Below are 19434 nucleotides of genomic sequence, written 5' to 3'. Positions count from 1 at the left end.
GGCCCGAAAGAAGGCTCCTGTCTCTGGCATAGGTCAATCAGCTTCAAAGTCAATGCATACAAATGACCAGACCGTGTTTGTTTGCACGTTCGCCACAAGTACCGTGTGTGTGCTCAATGCGAACTTGATTCCTTGCGAAAGGTTTCTATTTGGTGTTTGAACATCTTAACACGACTCCTGATTTATTATTGCCAGCAAGGTTAAAAACCTATTGTTATTTTTTAATACTTTGATGCTGGCTAAGAGGTCCCATTTTGTTTGTTGTTGTTGTTGTGACTTTCTGACCCCGTGACCCTACTGGACATCTGTGAAACAAACGAGCTGTATAGCATAGCGGATTAGTTTCAGTTTCATTTATTTGGTATAGCCCTGTGAGCCATTCGGCTCTTGAATCGGGTGCAACCGCAACAAAAAAAACCAAAAACACGAACAAGAAAAACATCTTAAAGTGACTACGTGACTGTGCAAACAGAAAATCCTAGAAAAATAAAACCCCATCAAAATATTCCTGAAAAAAGCACCGTACACCACCGATCCTCCTCCAGTCGAAATAAAGGCGCATGTCGCCAAGCGGCCTTGATAATGCTTTACCGACTGCGGTACTAAATGGCAAAAATAAAGGCGAACGATGGGTGTGGGTTAGCAATGGGGGTGGGGGGGGAGTTCTTTTTTGTAAAAGGAACAAAATGTATGCAGCGCGGGGAAGGAGGCGATGGCGCAGGAGTTTGAAGGAGGAATTGATGGAGCGTGATCAGTGCATGAGGCTGGTCGAAGGGGAGTAAGCGTGAGGGTGGATGGTACGGTACGAAGTGAGTGCACGGAGTGATAGCGTCAACCGGTTGTTAGGCTCAGCATAGATAACAATAGATTTAGGTAGCGGGGGCAGTGGTCTGACGGACCACGTGACTCCGCAAGCGTTGCCGCAAACCACGTGACACTCAGTTGCTGCTACCGGTGTGCGCACGCGCTTCCTGATCAGGCTCTTAACGATTACCTCGCCCAGGCGAATCGATTAATTGCGACGATTTGGTGCCGCGATTCGATTGAATTTGATTGCAGTGCATTGTCAATGCCTCTTGCTCCTCCAGTTTCTGCGTGAGCTCGTGACGTGCAACGAATCCGATAATAAAACACAATCGACGACCATATCTTGGACATAATCGAAAATAGGATGATTTTCTTTTTTACAAGTGTAAACATTATTTTCATTGGCTACATACACACAACGGGAAGGGGAGTTAAGTCAAGGATGTAATGGGTGGAGAAAGAGAAAACGAAAGGGAGTGGAAAGGAAGGCGAGAGATGGGAAGAGGGAATTGCGGGGCTAAGATGTCGGGGATGATGAAGAGGGTGTTGGTGATGATGATGATGAGAGGGGAACAGGGAAGAGAGAGGAGAATATAGAAGGAATGAGCGATCAGAATAAGTGAAATAAACTAAGCTAAAGTATATATATATATTTTACCAGGTAAGGCTCACTGAGCTATACAGCTCTTTTCAGAAGTGACCTGGCCACAAATGACAGCTCAACGAAAGTGGCTTATCATCGTGTGGACATTCACAGTAGCCAAATAGTCTAAACGCGTGACGTTGATTCTAAATGTGTGTGGGGGGTGGGGGGGGGGGGACTGAATGATCCGGAGAAAAATCCACGCGACCACGGGGAGAGAGAGAGACAAGACAAACTCCAAACATACAGCAGGCGTCAGGGTCGGGATCGAACCCACGACCTCCTGTGTACCAGGCGAGGTAGTTAACATCTCCTAGCCACCGTGGCGTCCTGCACGCAGGAGAAGCAGCGTCTGTTTTCACAGTGGGCGGGGATAGGGGATGCACTCGGGAGTGGGGGATGGTGGCCACACACAGAAGTCACGTGATTTACCGGAGGGTTTGGCGCTGGTATAGATATATAGATAGATTAAGCATTGATTTGTTCTGATAACAAACAAAAAGATGACAAAGGTATGTTGTATTCACCTGTTGAATTTTGCGGCTGTTTGCGAGCACCTATTTAGGTCGGCACGGCACACGAGGTGTGGCTGGACCTCACACCCGCCTTTATCTCGCAACTTCTGATATGCACACACCGCACCAGGTACACGACACGTTTAAGGCGAGGTCGACTTCGGGGGAGGCTCAGGACCGGTTCAGATAATCGTCACTGGTACCGGTGGCCGTGAGCGGGAGTCGAACTCAGGTCGCCGCGTTCGTAGCGCAGTGCGCTGACCACGTCGCTACCGCCTCCCCGCAAGCAATTAAGCAAGACGCTACTGCTGACGATAATAAAACAATAATAATGACACTGTTGCTGCTACTGCTGATGATAATAAAAAAAAAACTACACTGCTGCTGATGATATCGCTGCCCTATGCTGATGATGATATTGCTGTTGTTGCTGCTGACGATATTTCTCCTGCTGCTGATTGATGATATCGCTGCCCTATGCTGATGATGATATTGCCGCAGCTGCTGATATTGCTGCTCCTGCTGATGACGATATTGCTGCTGCTGCTGATGATGGCAATGCTGCCGCTGTTGCTGATGATATTGCTCTTGTTGCTGATGATATTGCTGCTGCTGATGATATTGTTCCTGCTGCTGCTGATATTGCTGCTGCTGATAATGATATTGCTCCTGTTGCTGATGATATTGCTGCTGCTGATGATATTGCTGCTGCTGATTATATTGCTGCTGCTGATGATGATATTGCTCCTGTTGCTGATGATATTGCCCCTGTTGCTGATTATATTGCTCCTGTTGCTGATGATATTGCTGCTGCTGATATTGCTGCTGCTGCTGATGATATTGCTCATGTTGCTGATGATATTGCTGCTGCTGATATTGCTGCTCTTGCTGATGATGATATTGCTCATGTTGCTGATGATATTGCTGCTGCTGCTGATGATATTGCTGCTCTTGCTGCTGCTGATATTGCTGCTGCTGCTGCTGACGATGATCGCCACACTGTATTACACATCGTCGTCGCAGTGGCAAGCCCCTCGGGGCTATCGAACGGCAACGGCCGCGATCGCCGAGTCGAGCGACCGGAGCGAGGCACGCGAGAGAGAGAGAGAAGGAGGGAGGTGGGCGGGGGTCCATCACGCGGTCATTTCACTACCGCTCTCTGGCGCGCATCGCTCCGACAGACCCCAGGGGGCAGAGGTCTCGACAGCACGGCAGCCCCGCCCGCGGTCACCCACTAAGAGCAGGGGACGGCACCGGCGTGGGTGCCTCCGTGATCCGCTTTGGGGCCGTCCATAAATGACGTCACGCACCTAGGGTGTGGGAGGGGGGGGGGATGTCAGACATTTGTGACGATGTGTGACGAGCGGGGGGGGAGGGGGGTGTTGAGAAATGTGACGCCACATCAAAATGCGCAATTTTAAATAAATGTAGAATTGTTATAACAACACTCCTACAACATCAGAGTGTAGCGCCACATTAAATACGCACTACACTGACAATAGTTTAAAGCGATTTGAAGCATGTTTTACTTTCAAAATGAAAATATGGTTTTGGGGGCGGGGGGGGGACAGAGCTTTGTGACGTCATATTTGAGGGGGGGGGTCTGACTTTTTGTGACGCCGTGTGACGAGGTGGGGGGAGGGGTCAAAAATCGCGTGACGTCATTTATGGACGGCCCCTTCGCACCACCGAAGTAAAAAAGATTTCGCCCACCCACCAAAGCGTGCAGCCTCAACAGACTGTTGGGGCAAGTGCTGTTCGCGAGCAGTAACCTACGAAGGCCGGCACGCCACGCGAGTGGAGAGGAGGGGGGGGCGGATGGGGGGGGTGCTTGACCATACTTCACCACTCTGGCCAGTGTGCAGTTGATGGACGGGGGTATTATCACGGACCGGTTCAGATAGACACATATATATCAATCGCCCGCTGATGTTATCCTTGGCCCGGAATCAAACGACGGGGGTCGTATGGAATCATAGCCGCCGCAGTGCTCTAATCACTGCGCCACCGCTCCCTCCACCCCCCCCCCCCCCCGTATATACATACACGTATATACAAAGGTAAAGATCCCCCATATAGCCTTAACAGACTGTGGGGACAAGTGCTGTTCGCGAGCACCTATGAAGGCCGGAACGGTACACGAGGGGGTGGGTGGCCAGCACCACGCCCGACCACCTTTGTCTCCCCAGTGGCGATGTTTAAACACAGCCCCAGGTACTCATTTGAGGCTGAGTCAAACTAACACGTATATACATACATGTATGTACATACACGTATATATACATGTATATACATGCACGTATATACATGTATGTACATACACGCATATACATGTATGTACATACACGCATATACATGTATGTACATACACGCATATACATGCACGCGGTCGTATACGTGACGTCGGGGCCTCCCACCACTCTCCTCTCCCATAAGACCCCCCCACCCTACCTCCCCCCCACCCTACCCCCCCACCCTACCCCCCCACCCTACCCCCCCCCCGCCTCTCCTGCTCCCCCCCTCCCCGCCCTCGCCCTGCCTGTGTTTCCTGCTGTTCGCGGATTCCATTCTCTCCATTCCGCCTTCGACTCCGCCGGGTAACGAACTCACGGTCCAACTCACCCATAATCCATCCTCTCGCTCGCTCGCTCACCCACGTTCATCAATGCTTCGCGTGGGAGGAGGGGGGCTAACGATGGTGATGATGATGGTGGTGCCGGGTGATGATGGTGCTGGACCCTGTGTGTGTGTGTGTGACGGAGTAGCGGTTACGGTCCGATGGGATACGGGGTAGCTGGGTGGGCAGGGTGGGGTTGGTGACGGCGAGGGGGATGGGTGGGTAGGGGAAAAGAACATGAGCTGACCACCCCCCCTCCATAAAGCCCAACCCCTATGCGCGCTATGGAATGTGGAGCTTGGAGTGCAAGCGAGCTAGGGATTTTAAACGGTCGGATATCCGTATGGAAATTCTCGTGCGGTGCTGTGGTCGCTGATGCTGCTGCTGATGCTGCTGCTGATGCTGCTGCTGATGCTGCTGCTGATGCTGCTGGTTGTGCCGGTTGTCTGTAGTGATTTCGCCGAAGATTCTGAGAGTCCGCCACGTCTATTAATTGCGTCTCTCGTCTCATCCGTCCAATTCAATTCATTTCGTCACGTTTGCGTCTTCCTCCAATTCATAGCTTCGTTTCGTTCAATACGCCGGTCAGAACTGTCCACCAAATCCGGCCCTTCATTAATTCGCGCAGTTCATGCGTCCATACGTAATTCATTCTTTGAGACAGGCGTCTGTTTATTCATTGATTCATTTGCTTAGGCCGCTATCTCTATATAACCATTCGTCCACGCACCCGTCATCCGTCTATCCAATATACCCACCTATTCGATCACTCAACTGTTTGTTCTATCTATCTATCTATCCGTTAGTTAATTCATTCATCGGGCCAGTATTCTGTAACGCCTGTCCTAAATGCATAACCTGGCTATTAATCTATCCATACATTGGTCGCTCAAGCTGTAGCCATCCATCTGCCGTCTCATCCATTCAGGGTTCGAATTTGCCACGTGGCCATTGAGCCAGCCAGCCAGCCCCTCTGCCTCTCCATTCAGACAGCCATCCAATCTGCCGTCTGCCAAGCCATCTCTGAGTATTATATACGTAATCCAATCTGTCTACACAGCAGTCCATCTGAAGATTGATCTACGTAGCCAAGATCGCTTTCTAGCCAGCTATCCAATCAGCCGTCTGCCTAGCCATCTCTGAGCATTCTATATGTACACCCATCGATCTGCCTACACAGCAGTCCGTCTATAGGTTGATCTATATAGCAACTATAGCCTTCTAGCCAGCTATCCAATACAGCCGTTTGCCAAGCCATCTGAGTATTCTATACGTACACCCATCGATCTGCCTACACAGCAGTCCGTCTATAGATTAATCTATGTAGCCACTATATCCTTCCAGACAGCCGGCCTTCTGTCCATCGATTGTTGTAGCCATCCATTTGCCCGTCCCTCCATCTATAGATGTATTGATCCATCCAGCAAGTCGATAATCCAACGTATAGGGCGGTGACGTGGCCCAGCGGTTCGAATCCGGAAGGACGCCCTGGTTAATAATGCACCCGTGGCATTAACCATAGCCTAGCACTCGCCGTCTGCTGCTTCACTCACAGTGGACGTTAACGATCCCGTGACGCCATAAGAAACGAGTAGGCCAATCGTTGCATGCCGGCGTCACGGTCGGAATTGGGTGCCACGGTGGCTAGGAGATGTTAACCACCTCGCCTGGTATACGGGAGGTCGTGGGTTCGACCACGACTCTTGACGCCTGCTAGATATTTGGAGTTTGCGGTGTCTCTCTCTCCCCCCGTGGTCGCGTGGATTTTTCTCCCCGTTTAGAGTTCGTGGCTGCTTTACATTTCCATACGATGCTGATAAGTCGCTTCGATGAGCTATCATTTGTGATGGCCAGGTCGCTTCAGAAAAAATATCTCTTTAGCTCAGTGGGGCCTTAACCTGGTAAAATAAAAAAAATAGTTTACTGTAGTTCTAAGTTTTAATAGCACAAATTTAATAGCGGATTTCATAGCGCATGAATAGATTTAATGGCACAGATTTGAATGGCGCAGATTCGCATGGAGGCAAAACATCGCGTCCCTTACTGTCGGACGAGTGCTCAACTTGCAGGCCGAGTCGCGTTGTTCCGCACAGGGACAGCTGCCACTGGGAATGGGGGGGGGGGGGGGCCTTTGAACGTTTGAGATGCAATGGAAGGCGTTTTGATTTGCTGACACTTTTAAGTAAATGCCAACCATGTTTTTTTAAATAAATTACCATTATGATTATATTCTTACGTTTGAGATGAGATGCGATGGAAGGTGCTTTGATATGCTGAAACTTTTAAGTAAATGCCAAATATGCTTTATGTCAAATAAATGATCATAATTGTGATATTCTTACGTTTGAGATGAGATGCGATGGAAGGCGCTTTGAGTTTCTGACACTTTTAAGTAAATGGCAAAGATGATTTTTAAAATATATTATAATTATTGTTACATTCTTACGTTTGAGATGCGATGCAATAAAAGGCGTTTTGATTTGCTGACACTTTTAAGTAAATGCCAAACATGTTTTTATAAATTACCATTATGGTTATATTCTTACGTTTGAGATGAGATGCGATAGAAGGTGCTTTGATTTGCTGACACTTTTAAGTAAATGCCAAATATGCTTCATGTTAAATAAATTATCATAATTGTGATATTGTTACGCTTGAGATGAGATGCAATGGAAGGCGCTTTGATTTGCTGACACTTTTAAGTAAATGCCAAAGATGTTTTTAAAAAAATATTATCATTGTTATATTCTTACGTTTGAGATAAAATGGCATGGAAGGCACTTTGATTTGCTGATATTTTAAAGTAAATGGCAAAGATGATTTTCTAAATATATTATAGTTATTGTTATATTCTTACGTTTGAGATGAGATGCAATAGAAGGCGCTTTGATTTGCTGACACTTTCAAGTGAATGACAAAGATATATATTTTAATATCATCATTGTTTATTATATTCCACTGGACATCTGTAAAAAAGAGCTTCATAGCTCATCGGATTCCTCCAGTATAAATATTCTGAATCTGATAGAATGCTATGGTATTTGCGCTGTGTACAACGCGTGCGTTGTGAAACGTGCGCGTTTGTAGAGTTTGCACGACAGATGCGCCCCTCGAGTCTCGCCTCGAGATGCCCTCCCCTGTAGAGGACAAAAAACAAGTCAACACGTTTGTCGATAACACTGCGTGTGTGTGTGCGTGGCCTTAAAAAGGACACATATAATAGGCGACGTTTCGGGAAATGGCCCTTTTCCATAGCACGTACAAATAATAACCCCCCCCCGGCCCCCACCGTCTCGCCCCAGGGGGGGGGGGGCTACAGAAATAACAAGATGAGTAAAACATTTTTTTAAAATAGAATTCGATCTGAAACAAAATAACCTCCCACGCACCAACACACAATTCCATATTTAAATAGCCGCCATGCAACGTGAGTTTATACGAGACGTCTAAACGGTGGTGGCCCTTTAATAAATGACGTCACGGAGCAGCAGCATCAACAACCACAACAACCGCCGCCAATCGCCACTTTGGTGGCGGTGACGTCAGCACGGCGCTTTTCGTGCCAGGCTAGGTGCACGTTGAGGCCGCGTGAAGTGTCGAACGCCCGCCGGCAGGAGGTCATGAAGCCAAGGCAAAGATCTCCCGTGTAGCCTGTAACAGACTGTTGGGGCAAGTGCTGTTAGCGAGCAGCACCTATGAAGGCCGGCACGGCACACAAAAGGGGGTGGGTGACCAGCACCGCGCCCCACCGCCTTTGTCTCCCCAGTGGCGATGTTCACACATCGCACCGGGTACTAGTTTGAGGCTGAGTCGACCTAGGGGGAAAGCCCAGGAACCGCTTCAGACAATCGTCACCGGTGTTGGCCGCGAGCGGGAATCAAACTCGGGTCGCCGGGGTTCGTAGTGCAGAGCGCGGTAGCCGCTCCGACGTTACCAGACCATCCCCTCTCACCAGTGCGAGAGACGTAGCCGTCGTTGCATATTCTCTGTCCCACTGTTACCCGGCGTATTGGAAGAGGGGTGCCAATACCCACGCTTTGAATGCCTATGCCGAGTCGTCAATCAATATGACCTTGACCCCCAACACCACCACCCGCCCCCCCCCCCCGTGGCATATCGAGCCGCGGTTGGGTCAACGCAGGCCGTGCTCGATGGTCATTGAGTTTCAAAACCTCTTGAACTGATTAACAAGATGTGGGGGGGGGTGGGGGTGGCGGAGAGGGGGGTGGAGAGGGGAGGGAGTGGGGGAGACACGTGTACATCGTAAACCGCACGCAACCGATGTTGCAAGCTCAGAGGTTTTTCTTGTTGTCGTTTTCCTCCCAAAGCGATTGTTTTCTGTATTCCAGTAACACGCCGGATTTATGTCGTCGCTTAATTATTAACACCGCTACCTGATTTAAAACTAAATTTTTATTTTCATTTTTTTATTTGACCAGGTTAAGGCCAACTAAAGTACGTAGCTCGATTTTCAGCAAGCGACCTGATCGTCACAAGTGATAGCTCAACGAAGTGGCTCATCATCATCATCATCACCACCACCACGTGGAAATTTCATAGCAGCAGCCAAAGACTCTAAACGCCGTGATGCTCATTCTAAATGTGGAGGGAAAACCCGGAGGACGCGGAAGAGAAATCCAATTAACCATGGGGAGAGAGAAACGCCGACAACTCCAAATATACAGCAGACGTCAGGGTCGGGAACCCACGACCTCTTGTATACCTGGCGAGGTAGTTAACATCTCCTAGACGGCTACCGTGGCGCCTACCATTTATACCAAGTGGGAAGAAACCGAAGCACCCGAATAAAATCCACGCCTTGCACAAGGGGGAGAGCAACACTCTTATCCCCGTGCAGATGGAAACAGATGGGAGATTAATCCACTCCCTGTCCTGCCTTGTACAGCAAGAGGACTCGGCACTGCCGTGGAAATATCTCAATTTGTTCACCCCACCGACTCCGATGAATCGGTCGCGAGTCCGGTGTTAGTGTTCGTACACGTGTCTGTGCCTGTGTTCGTGTGTTCTTTGTACATAGGTCGACGCGTTAAGCATCGTCACTCGGGAGACAAAGGCGGCCGGGCGTGGTGCTGGCCACCCACCCCCTCGTGTGCTGTGCCGGCCTTCATAACAGTTCTTGCCCCAACAGTATGTTAAGGCTATAGGGGGGGGGAACTTTGTCTTGGTACATAGGACGATTTGTTCCTTCCCACCTTTCGTCTCCCTGTCTCTCCGACATCAGTCCGTCCGTCTATGCGTCTGACGTCCGTCCGTCATATCCGTTCGCCCGTCTGTCCGTTCGTCTGTCTGACGTCCCTCCATCCGTCCATCCGTCCACCTGTCCATCCATCCATCCATCCGTTCATCCGTCTATGGGTCTGACATCCATCCGTCCGTCCGTCCGTCTGACGTCCGTCCGACCTCCGCCCGCGTGCCCGTGCGTGTGCGCCGTCAGGAGGAGCCGCCATGCCGTTCAGCAACACCCACAACGCGTTCAAGCTGCGCTACTCGTCCGAGGCCGAGTTCCCGGACCTGAGCCAGCACAACAACCACATGGCCAAGGTGCTCTCGCCCGAGATGTACGCGGCCCTGCGCGAGAGGCACACGCCCAGCGGCTTCACCCTGGACGACGTCATCCAGACCGGGGTAGACAATCCGGGTGAGTCGCACCGAGCGTTTGTCACCGCGGCAGCGGTGGTCGTGAATAGTGATTTATAATAATAGTCGTTATGGTAATGATAATGACGATGACCTTGCGTACGAACGATGGCAGTGGGAGAAGATCAGGAGCTCTATAAAAACTCAACTATTTTACCAGGTACAGGCCCCACTGAGCTGTCTATCTCTTTTTCGGAAGCTACCTGGCCATCGCAAATGATAGCGCAACGAAGTTGCTGATCATATAATGTGGACATTTATAGCAGCCACGAACTTTAAACACGTGACGTTGATTTGAAACGTGGATGGAAAAAAAACGGAGGGATCCGGAGAAAAATCCACGCGACCACGGGGGGGGGGGGGGGGGGTGGGGGAGAGAGACGCAAACTCCAAATATACAGCAGGGGTCAGGGTCGGGATCGGACCCACAACCTCCTGCACAGCGGGCGAGGTAGCTAACATCTCCTAGCCACCGCGACGCCCTGCTGCTAGCCACATCGCGAGGGGTTTCAGCACAGAGAGAGTTGGTGTCGTTTTGCTGTTCCTCCTCCTCCTCCAGCACCCTCGTGTGGCACCATGCCGGCCTCCAACAGCCGCTACCACTGCTGCTACTCACGCTCACAGCACTTTCCACCCCCCCCCCCCCACACCACCACAGGCCACCCGTTCATCATGACGGTGGGCTGTGTGGCGGGAGACGAGGAGTCCTACGAGGTCTTCAAGGAGCTCTTTGACCCCATCATCCAGGACCGGCACAACGGCTACCTGCCCACGGACACGCACAAGACCGACATCGACGCAGACCACCTCAAGGTGGGCGCCACGTCGCTCGCGGGGTGCTGGCCCGTCTGTCTGTATGTCCGTCTGTCTGTATGTCCGTCCTCTGTCTGTATGTCCGTCCTCTGTCTGCTGGTCCAACTGTCTGTCCATCTGTTTTCCGGTCCGTCTGCCTGTCAGTCCGTCCATCTGTCTGTCTGTCTGTCGGTCTGTCCATCCGTCTGTATGTCCATCTGTCTGCTGGACCTACTGTCTTTACATCCGTCTGTGTGTCTGTCTGTCCATCTGTCCTTCTTTCTGTCCATCTGCCTATCTGTGGGTCAAACTGCCTGTCCACATATCCTCGGTGGTCAAAGCCACACAAGGGCTAAAGTCACTCGTGTGTCATGCAGATTTAATTCACCGGGTAAGGACGCTGCGTCCGTGCGTCCGTACCCGGCCGCGGTGTGCGTCGAACGTCATCACCGGGCGAGACAAAGGCGGCCGGGCGTGGAAGCCGGCCGCACCCTCGTTCTCGTGCGCCTCCCAACAGCCTTTAGTCCCGGCGGTCTGTTCGAGGCTACGCGGGGGACCTTTGTCTTTGCTGTGCGTGCAGGGGGGGGACGACCTGGACCCGGACTACGTGCTGAGTAGCCGCGTGCGCACCGGGCGCAGCATCCGGGGATTCTGCCTCCCCCCGCACTGCAGCCGCGGGGAGCGCCGAGCCATCGAGAGCCTCTCCATCGAGGGTGAGAGTCGGGAGGGGTTTGGGGGGGGGGGGCAGGGAGGGGGGCACAGCTCATCGTCACCGTCACCGTCGTCATCACCGTCATCATCATCGTCGTCACCGTCATCATCATCGTCGTCACCATCATCATCATCGTCGTTGTCATCATCTCCGTCACCATCTTCATTGTCACAATATCGTTGTCACCGTCATCATTGTCACCATCATCATCATCACCATCAACGTCGTCATCACCATCGTTGTTATCGTCACCATCATCGTCCATCGCGGGGGTGTGGGGAGCCACCTCTCATCTCATCATCACCATCATCGCCATCATCGTCATCGCCCATCAAGTTGAGTGGGGGTGAGATCTCATTGTCATCATCGTCCATTGAGAGTGAGAGGTGGTGAGACGCAGCGTCTAATTTAGGCCGGGTGGTCTGTCCAGCTCAATGACCCGGACAATATTATCCATACCCGGCACACCACGTCCAATGTACCTCTCTCTACGGCTGTGGCTATTGGGGTCACGTGCCAGACACTTCCGTTAACCCCGCAAAGAAAAAACAAATTAGTGACACCACGAAGCCTCGTCTCCACCTCCTCCCCCAATTCCCCCTCCCTCCTCCCCTCTCCCTCCTTCTCTCCTACCTCCCACCAGCCCTGAGCCAGCTGGACGGGGATCTGCAGGGGAAGTACTACGCGCTCAAGAGCATGACTGACGCCGAGCAGCAGCAGTTGATCGACGACCACTTCCTGTTCGACAAGCCCGTCTCCCCGCTCCTTCTCGCGTCCGGCATGGGCCGCGATTGGCCCGACGGCCGCGGGATCTGGTACGTGGGGTTGGTGGTGGTGGTGGGAGTTGGTGGCGGTGGGGTTGGTGGTGGTGGTGGTGGGAGTTGGTGGCGGTGGGGTTGGTGGGGAGGCCCGGGAGGTGGCGGTCGCCGTTTTGCCGAGCATCAGCTGGCCGCCCCCGTTAATACCGCGGCGGTCGTGGTAATTGACCGTGATGATCTAAATTGTATGTTTCACTCAAGGCGCTTGATGACGCAGTCTTTACAAAACGGTGGCATGGAACGGAACGATGGAGTTGGCACGGGGGGTGCGCGTGCTTACGAGGTTTCGAGGAACGAGCGACACCAGCGATATAGAGGGATACTTGGGGTTCACGAAAGGGCTATAGGGGAGGGATGGGAAGGAGTGGAGGGGGCGAGGGGAGGGAAGAGGATGGGAATGGGTGATGGTAGACAAGAGGTGAGGCTTTGAGAGAGGAATGGGAGGAGGTTAAGGAAGGGGACTTCTTCATGTGCAGAGGCAGTGTTGAGTCACTGGTGCAGTGTTGAGTCCATGGTGCAGTGTTGAGTCAATGGTGCAGTGTTGAGTCTATGGTGCAGTGTTGAGTCGCAGTGTTGAGTCTATGGGCAGTGTTGAGTCTATGGGCAGTGTTGAGTCTATGGTGCAGTGTTGAGTCAATGGTGCAGTGTTGAGTCCCAGTGTTGAGTCTATGGGCAGTGTTGAGTCTATGGGCAGTGTTGAGTCTATGCGGCAGTGTTAAGTCTATGATGCAGTGTTGAGTCTATGATGCAGTGTTGAGTCTATGGTGCAGTGTTGAGTCTATGGTGCAGTGTTGAGTCTATGGTGCAGTGTTGAGCCTATGGTGCAGTGTTGAGTCTATGGTGCAGTGTTGAGTCGAAAGTGCAGTGTTGAGTCTATGGTGCATTGTTGAGTCTATGGTGCAGTGTTGAGTCTATGGTGCAGTGTTGAGTCTATGGGCAGTGTTGAGTCTATGGTGCAGTGTTGAGTCTATGATGCAGTGTTGAGTCTATGGTGCAGTGTTGAGTCTATGGGCAGTGTTGAGTCTATGGTGCAGTGTTGAGTCTATGTGGCAGTGTTGAGTCAATGGTGCAGTGTTGAGTCTATGGCGCAGAGTTGAGTCTATGGTGCAGTGTTGAGTCTATGGTGCAGTGTTGAGTCTATGGTGCAGTGTTGAGTCAATGGTGCAGTGTTGAGCCTATGGTGCAGTGTTGAGTCTATGGTGCAGTGTTGAGTCAATGGTGCAGTGTTGAGTCTATGATGCAGTGTTGAGTCTATGGGCAGTGTTGAGTCTATGGTGCAGTGTTGAGTCTATGTGGCAGTGTTGAGTCAATGGTGCAGTGTTGAGTCTATGGCGCAGTGTTGAGTCTATGGGCAGTGTTGAGTCTATGGGCAGTATTCTTAGTTCTTTCGGTAAAGTCACGTTGAAGGGAAACAACAAAATAATAAAATATATATAAAACAATAAAAATTCTCACGACGTTTCGACCATAACACAAACGGCCGTCTTCAGGTGTGTTGGTTTGCAAAGATGTATTTATTTTTTAACGGTGTATTTATTTATTTATAAAAAAAACGTTAGCGCCACGCGCAGCGATTTGGCAGTTTATTTAGGACTAGTCCATCTATATTCTGAAAAGAGGAGGGGGGAGACGAATTTTTGTTTTAATGTATGCTGTCTGAAAGCCACTGTAAGCGTGAACAATCAATTAAGACCTGAAATGGTTTATCAAATCTTTCCAATGATTGCTAAGATAGAATCCATCTTCTCGGTTGAAATTGTCTCTGTGCTTGTATATGTGGATAGCCTCATGAACGAATCTCTCATGGTAGCCAGATGGCTTACAAAGAACCTCTGTCTTGGAAAAGTCAATGTCATCTGAGCCTACTGAATTATAACAATGATCTGCCACGGCCGAGGTGTTGGTCCTACCCTGTTTAAGGTCTGCTTTGTGTTCACGAATGCGGTCTGAGACATGGCGTTTGGTTTCTCCAATGTAACTACTACCACAGAGGCAACTTAGTTTGTAGACACCAGGGTATTGTATGTCCGGAATCACATCTGCTTCGCTCTCGGTGGACGTGAACGCTCCCGCGACGTCACTGGCAGCTGCTGTGTGCCGGCACAGTCAGTGCCGTTCACCGTCGGAAAATTTGACAAATTTCCGATGCGTGACTCAAATCGCGAAACTTAGCCGAGCTCTCCACTCCCCCCTCCACTTCATCCTCCTGATACTCCTCCTCCTCCTTCACCACCTTCTCCTCCTTCACCACCTTCTCCTCCTTCACCACCTTAACTCCTCCTCCATCTCACATTCTCCTCCCACCTCCTCCATCTTACACCCCTCCCTACCACATCCTCCTCCTCCCTCTTTCCCACGATCGCCTCCTCTACTCTAACCCTCTTCCTCCCCTCTCCTCCCCGTGGTGCTGCTGGTGGTGGTGATGCTGGTGATGCTGGTGGTGGTGCTGGTGGTGATGGTGGTGCTGGTGGTGATGCTGGTGGTGGTGATACTGGTGCTGGTGGTGCTGGTGGTGGTGCTGGTGGTGGTGCTGGTGGTGCTGGTGGTGATGCTGGTGGTGCTGATGGTGGTGCTGGTGGGGAGCGGTGGTGTAGCGGTTAGCGCGCTGCACTATGAACCCGGCGACCCGAGTTCGATTCCCGCTCACGGCCAACACCAGTGACGATTATCTGAACCGGTCCCGGGCCTCCCCTAGGTCGACTCAGCCTCAAATGAGTACCTGGTGCGGTGTGTAAACATTGCCACTAGGGAGACAAAGGCGGTCGGGCGTGGTACTGGCTACCCACCCCCTCGTGTACCGATACCGGCCTTCATAGGTGCTCGCTAACAGCACTTGCCCCGAGAGCCTGTTAAGGCTATATGGGGGGTCTTTCTCTTTGTGTTTTTTTGGTGGTGGTGATGCTGGTGATGCTGCTGGTGATGATGGTGGTGGTGCTGGTGGTGGTGATGCTGCTGGTGCGGGGAGCGGTGGTGGTAGTGGTTTGCGCGCTGTGCTACGAACCTGACAACCCGGGTTCGATTTCCGCTCACGGCCAACACCAGTGACGATTATCTGACCGGTCCTGGGCCTCCCCTAGGTCGACTCAGCCTCAAATGAGTACCTGGTGCGGTGTGTAAACATCGTCACTGGGGAGACAAAGGCGGCTGGGCGTGGTGTTGGCCACCCACCCCCTCGTGTGCCGTGCCAGCCTTTATAGGTGCTCGCTAACAGCACTTGCCCCTACAGTCTGTTAAGGCTACACGGGGGATCTTTGTCTTTGATGCTGGTGGTGCTGGTGGACAGGCACAACGACACCAAGAAGTTCCTCGTGTGGGTCAACGAGGAGGATCACCTCCGCGTCATCTCCATGGAGAAGGGCGGCGACATGAAGTCTGTCTTCCAGCGCTTCTGCACCGGCCTCACCAAGGTCAGCAGCGGCCTTCCCCCTCCATCGACACCCCTCCCCTCAATTCCCTTCTCCCTCCCTCTTCCACCTACTCCTCTTCCTCCATCATCCCACATCCTTCCCTCCTGGTCTTACTGGTCCTCCACCCCCTTTGCCCTCCCTCCCTCCAATCATCGCTCCTCCACCTCGATTTAACCGTCGGTCTCCGCCACGTCCTGCCCCCTCCCCCTCTGTCCACAATCCCCCCTCTCCCTCCCCCTGTCGCCCCCCCCACCCTCCCCACCCTCCCCACCCTCCCCACCCCCTTCCTCCTCCTCCCCCACCCACCCACCCCATTGGCCCCGGCGGCAGATCGAGGATATCTTCAAGCAGAAGGGCCACCCGTTCATGTGGAACGAGCACCTGGGCTACGTGCTCACGTGCCCCTCCAACCTGGGCACGGGGCTGCGTGCCGGCGTGCACATCAAGCTGCCCCACCTCAGCAAGCACGCCGGCTTCGGGGACACGCTCAAGCGCCTGCGCCTGCAGAAGCGCGGCACGGGTACGCGCGCGCGTGTGTGGTGTGTGGTGTGTGTGTTAGTGACCAGGGGGGTGTGTGTGTGTTAGTGACCAGGGGGGAGAGGTGTGGTGTGTGTGTGTGTGTGTTAGTGACCAGGGGGGGAGAGGTGTGGTGTGTGTGTGTGTTAGTGACCAGGGGGGAGAGGTGTGTGGTGTGTGTGTGTGTGTTAGTGACCAGGGGGGAGAGGTGTGGTGTGTGTGTGTGTTAGTGACCAGGGGGGAGAGGTGTGGTGTGTGTTAGTGACCAGGGGGGAGAGGTGTGGTGTGTGTGTGTGTTAGTGACCAGGGGGGGAGAGGTGTGTGGTGTGTGTGTGTGTGTTAGTGACCAGGGGGGAGAGGTGTGGTGTGTGTGTGTGTTAGTGACCACGGGGGAGAGGTGTGGTGTGTGTTAGTGACCACGGGGGAGAGGTGTGGTGTGTGTGTGTTAGTGACCACGGGGGGAGAGGTGTGGTGTGTGTGTGTGTGTTAGTGACCACGGGGGAGAGGTGTGCGGTGTGTGTGTTAGTGACCAGGGGGGAGAGGTGTGGTGTGTGGTGTGTGTGTGTTAGTGACCAGGGGGGAGAGGTGTGGTGTGTGTTAGTGACCAGGGGGGAGAGGTGTGGTGGTGTGTGTGTTAGTGACCACGGGGGAGAGGTGTGTGGTGTGTGTGTGTTAGTGACCAGGGGGGAGAGGTGTGGTGTGTGTGTGTGTGTGTTAGTGACCACGGGGGGAGAGGTGTGGTGTGTGTGTGTTAGTGACCACGAGGAGAGGTGTGGTGTGTGTGTGTGCTAGTGACCACGGGGGGAGAGGTGTGGTGTGTGTGTGTGTGTTAGTGACCACGGGGGAGAGGTGTGCGGTGTGTGTGTTAGTGACCAGGGGGGAGAGGTGTGGTGTGTGGTGTGTGTGTGTTAGTGACCAGGGGGGAGAGGTGTGGTGTGTGTTAGTGACCAGGGGGGAGAGGTGTGGTGGTGTGTGTGTTAGTGACCACGGGGGAGAGGTGTGTGGTGTGTGTGTGTTAGTGACCAGGGGGGAGAGGTGTGGTGTGTGTGTGTGTGTGTTAGTGACCACGGGGGGAGAGGTGTGGTGTGTGTGTGTTAGTGACCACGAGGAGAGGTGTGGTGTGTGTGTGTGCTAGTGACCACGGGGGGAGAGGTGTGGTGTGTGTGTGTGTGTTAGTGACCACGGGGGAGAGGTGTGTGGTGTGTGTGTGTTAGTGACCAGGGGGGAGAGGTGTGGTGTGTGGTGTGTGTGTGTTAGTGACCAGGGGGGAGAGGTGTGGTGTGTGTTAGTGACCAGGGGGGAGAGGTGTGGTGTGTGTGTGTGTGTGTTAGTGACCACGGGGGAGAGGTGTGGTGGTGTGTGTGTTAGTGACCACGGGGGAGAGGTGTGTGGTGTGTGTGTTAGTGACCAGGGGGGAGAGGTGTGGTGTGTGTGTGTTAGTGACCAGGGGGGAGAGGTGTGGTGTGTGTGTGTTAGTGACCATGGGGGGAGAGGTGTGGTGTGTGTGTGTTAGTGACCATGGGGGAGAGGTGTGGTGTGTGTGTGTTAGTGACCACGGGGGAGAGGTGTGGTGTGTGTGTGTGTTAGTGACCAGGGGGGAGAGGTGTGGTGTGTGTTAGTGACCAGGGGGGAGAGGTGTGGTGTGTGTGTTAGTGACCAGGGGGGAGAGGTGTGGTGTGTGTGTGTGTTAGTGACCAGGGGGGAGAGGTGTGTGTGTGTGTTAGTGACCAGGGGGGAGAGGTGTGTGTGTGTGTGTGTGTTAGTGACCACGGGGGAGAGGTGTGGTGTGTGTGTGTGTGTTAGTGACCACGGGGGAGAGGTGTGTGGTGTGTGTGTTAGTGACCACGGGGGAGAGGTGTGTGGTGTGTGTGTGTTAGTGACCACGGGGGAGAGGTGTGGTGTGTGTGTGTGTTAGTGACCACGGGGGAGAGGTGCGGTGTGTGTGTGTGTGTGTTAGTGACCACGGGGGGAGAGGTGTGGTGTGTGTGTGTGTTAGTGACCAGGGGGGAGAGGTGCGGTCTGTGTGTGTGTGTGTTAGTGACCACGGGGGAGAGGTGTGTGTGTGTGTTAGTGACCACGGGGGAGAGGTGTGTGTGTTAGTGACCACGGGGAGAGAGGTGTGTGTGTGTGTGTTAGTGACCACGGGGGAGAGGTGTGTGTGTGTGTTAGTGACCATGGGGGAGAGGTGTGGTGTGTGTGTGTGTGTTAGTGACCAGGGGGGAGAGGTGTGGTGTGTGTGTGTGTGTTAGTGACCACGGGGGGAGAGGTGTGGTGTGTGTGTGTGTGTTAGTGACCACGGGGGGAGAGGTGTGGTGTGTGTGTGTGTTAGTGACTACGGGGGAGAGGTGTGGTGTGTGTGTGTGTTAGTGACCAGGGGGGAGAGGTGCGGTGTGTGTGTTAGTGACTACGGGGGAGAGGTGTGGTGTGTGTGTGTTAGTGACCACGGGGGAGAGGTGTGGTGTGTGTGTGTTAGTGACCACGGGGGAGAGGTGTGGTGTGTGGTGTGTGTGTTAGTGACCAGGGGGGAGAGGTGTGGTGTATGTGTGTTAGTGACCAGGGGGGAGAGGTGTGGTGTGTGTGTTAGTGACCAGGGGGGAGAGGTGTGGTGGTGTGTGTGTTAGTGACCAGGGGGGAGAGGTGTGGTGTGTGTGTGTGTTAGTGACCAGGGGGGGAGAGGTGTGGTGTGTGTGTGTGTGTGTGACCACGGGGGAGAGGTGTGTGTGTGTTAGTGACCACGGGGGAGAGGTGTGTGGTGTGTGTGTTAGTGACCACGGGGGAGAGGTGTGTGGTGTGTGTGTTAGTGACCACGGGGGAGAGGTGCGGTGTGTGTGTGTGTGTTAGTGACCAGGGGGGAGAGGTGTGGTGTGTGTGTGTGTGTTAGTGACCACGGGGGGAGAGGTGTGGTGTGTGTGTGTGTGTTAGTGACCACGGGGGGAGAGGTGTGGTGTG

The 19434-nt window shown here is 53.0% G+C and overlaps 1 protein-coding gene across 2 annotated transcripts in view; it reads left to right on the top strand.

The window, feature by feature from the left end:
• The window catches only part of LOC116947072 (creatine kinase B-type-like), a 28185-nt gene that overhangs the window by 4920 nt on the left and 3831 nt on the right, over positions 1-19434 (top strand). Inside the window, exons 1-7 of one of the 2 annotated variants that reach the window (XM_032962481.2) lie at positions 4540-4562; positions 10038-10241; positions 10899-11053; positions 11613-11745; positions 12388-12559; positions 15846-15969; positions 16300-16489. In XM_032962481.2, coding sequence (XP_032818372.1) covers positions 10049-10241; positions 10899-11053; positions 11613-11745; positions 12388-12559; positions 15846-15969; positions 16300-16489 — 967 coding nt within the window. In that variant the 5' untranslated portion in view covers positions 4540-4562; positions 10038-10048. Of the gene's footprint in view, positions 1-4539; positions 4563-10037; positions 10242-10898; positions 11054-11612; positions 11746-12387; positions 12560-15845; positions 15970-16299; positions 16490-19434 lie in introns of those variants that run through there. The other variant, XM_032962479.2, reaches the window with a different exon arrangement.

Source organism: Petromyzon marinus, chromosome 29 (genome assembly GCF_048934315.1).
Source record: "Petromyzon marinus isolate PM22_M1 ecotype Great Lakes invasive population chromosome 29, UKy_Petmar_22M1.pri1.0, whole genome shotgun sequence".
Taxonomy (NCBI): domain Eukaryota; kingdom Metazoa; phylum Chordata; class Hyperoartia; order Petromyzontiformes; family Petromyzontidae; genus Petromyzon; species Petromyzon marinus.
Note: the sequence above shows the minus strand (reverse complement) of the source record. Positions and strands in the feature narration are given on the sequence as shown.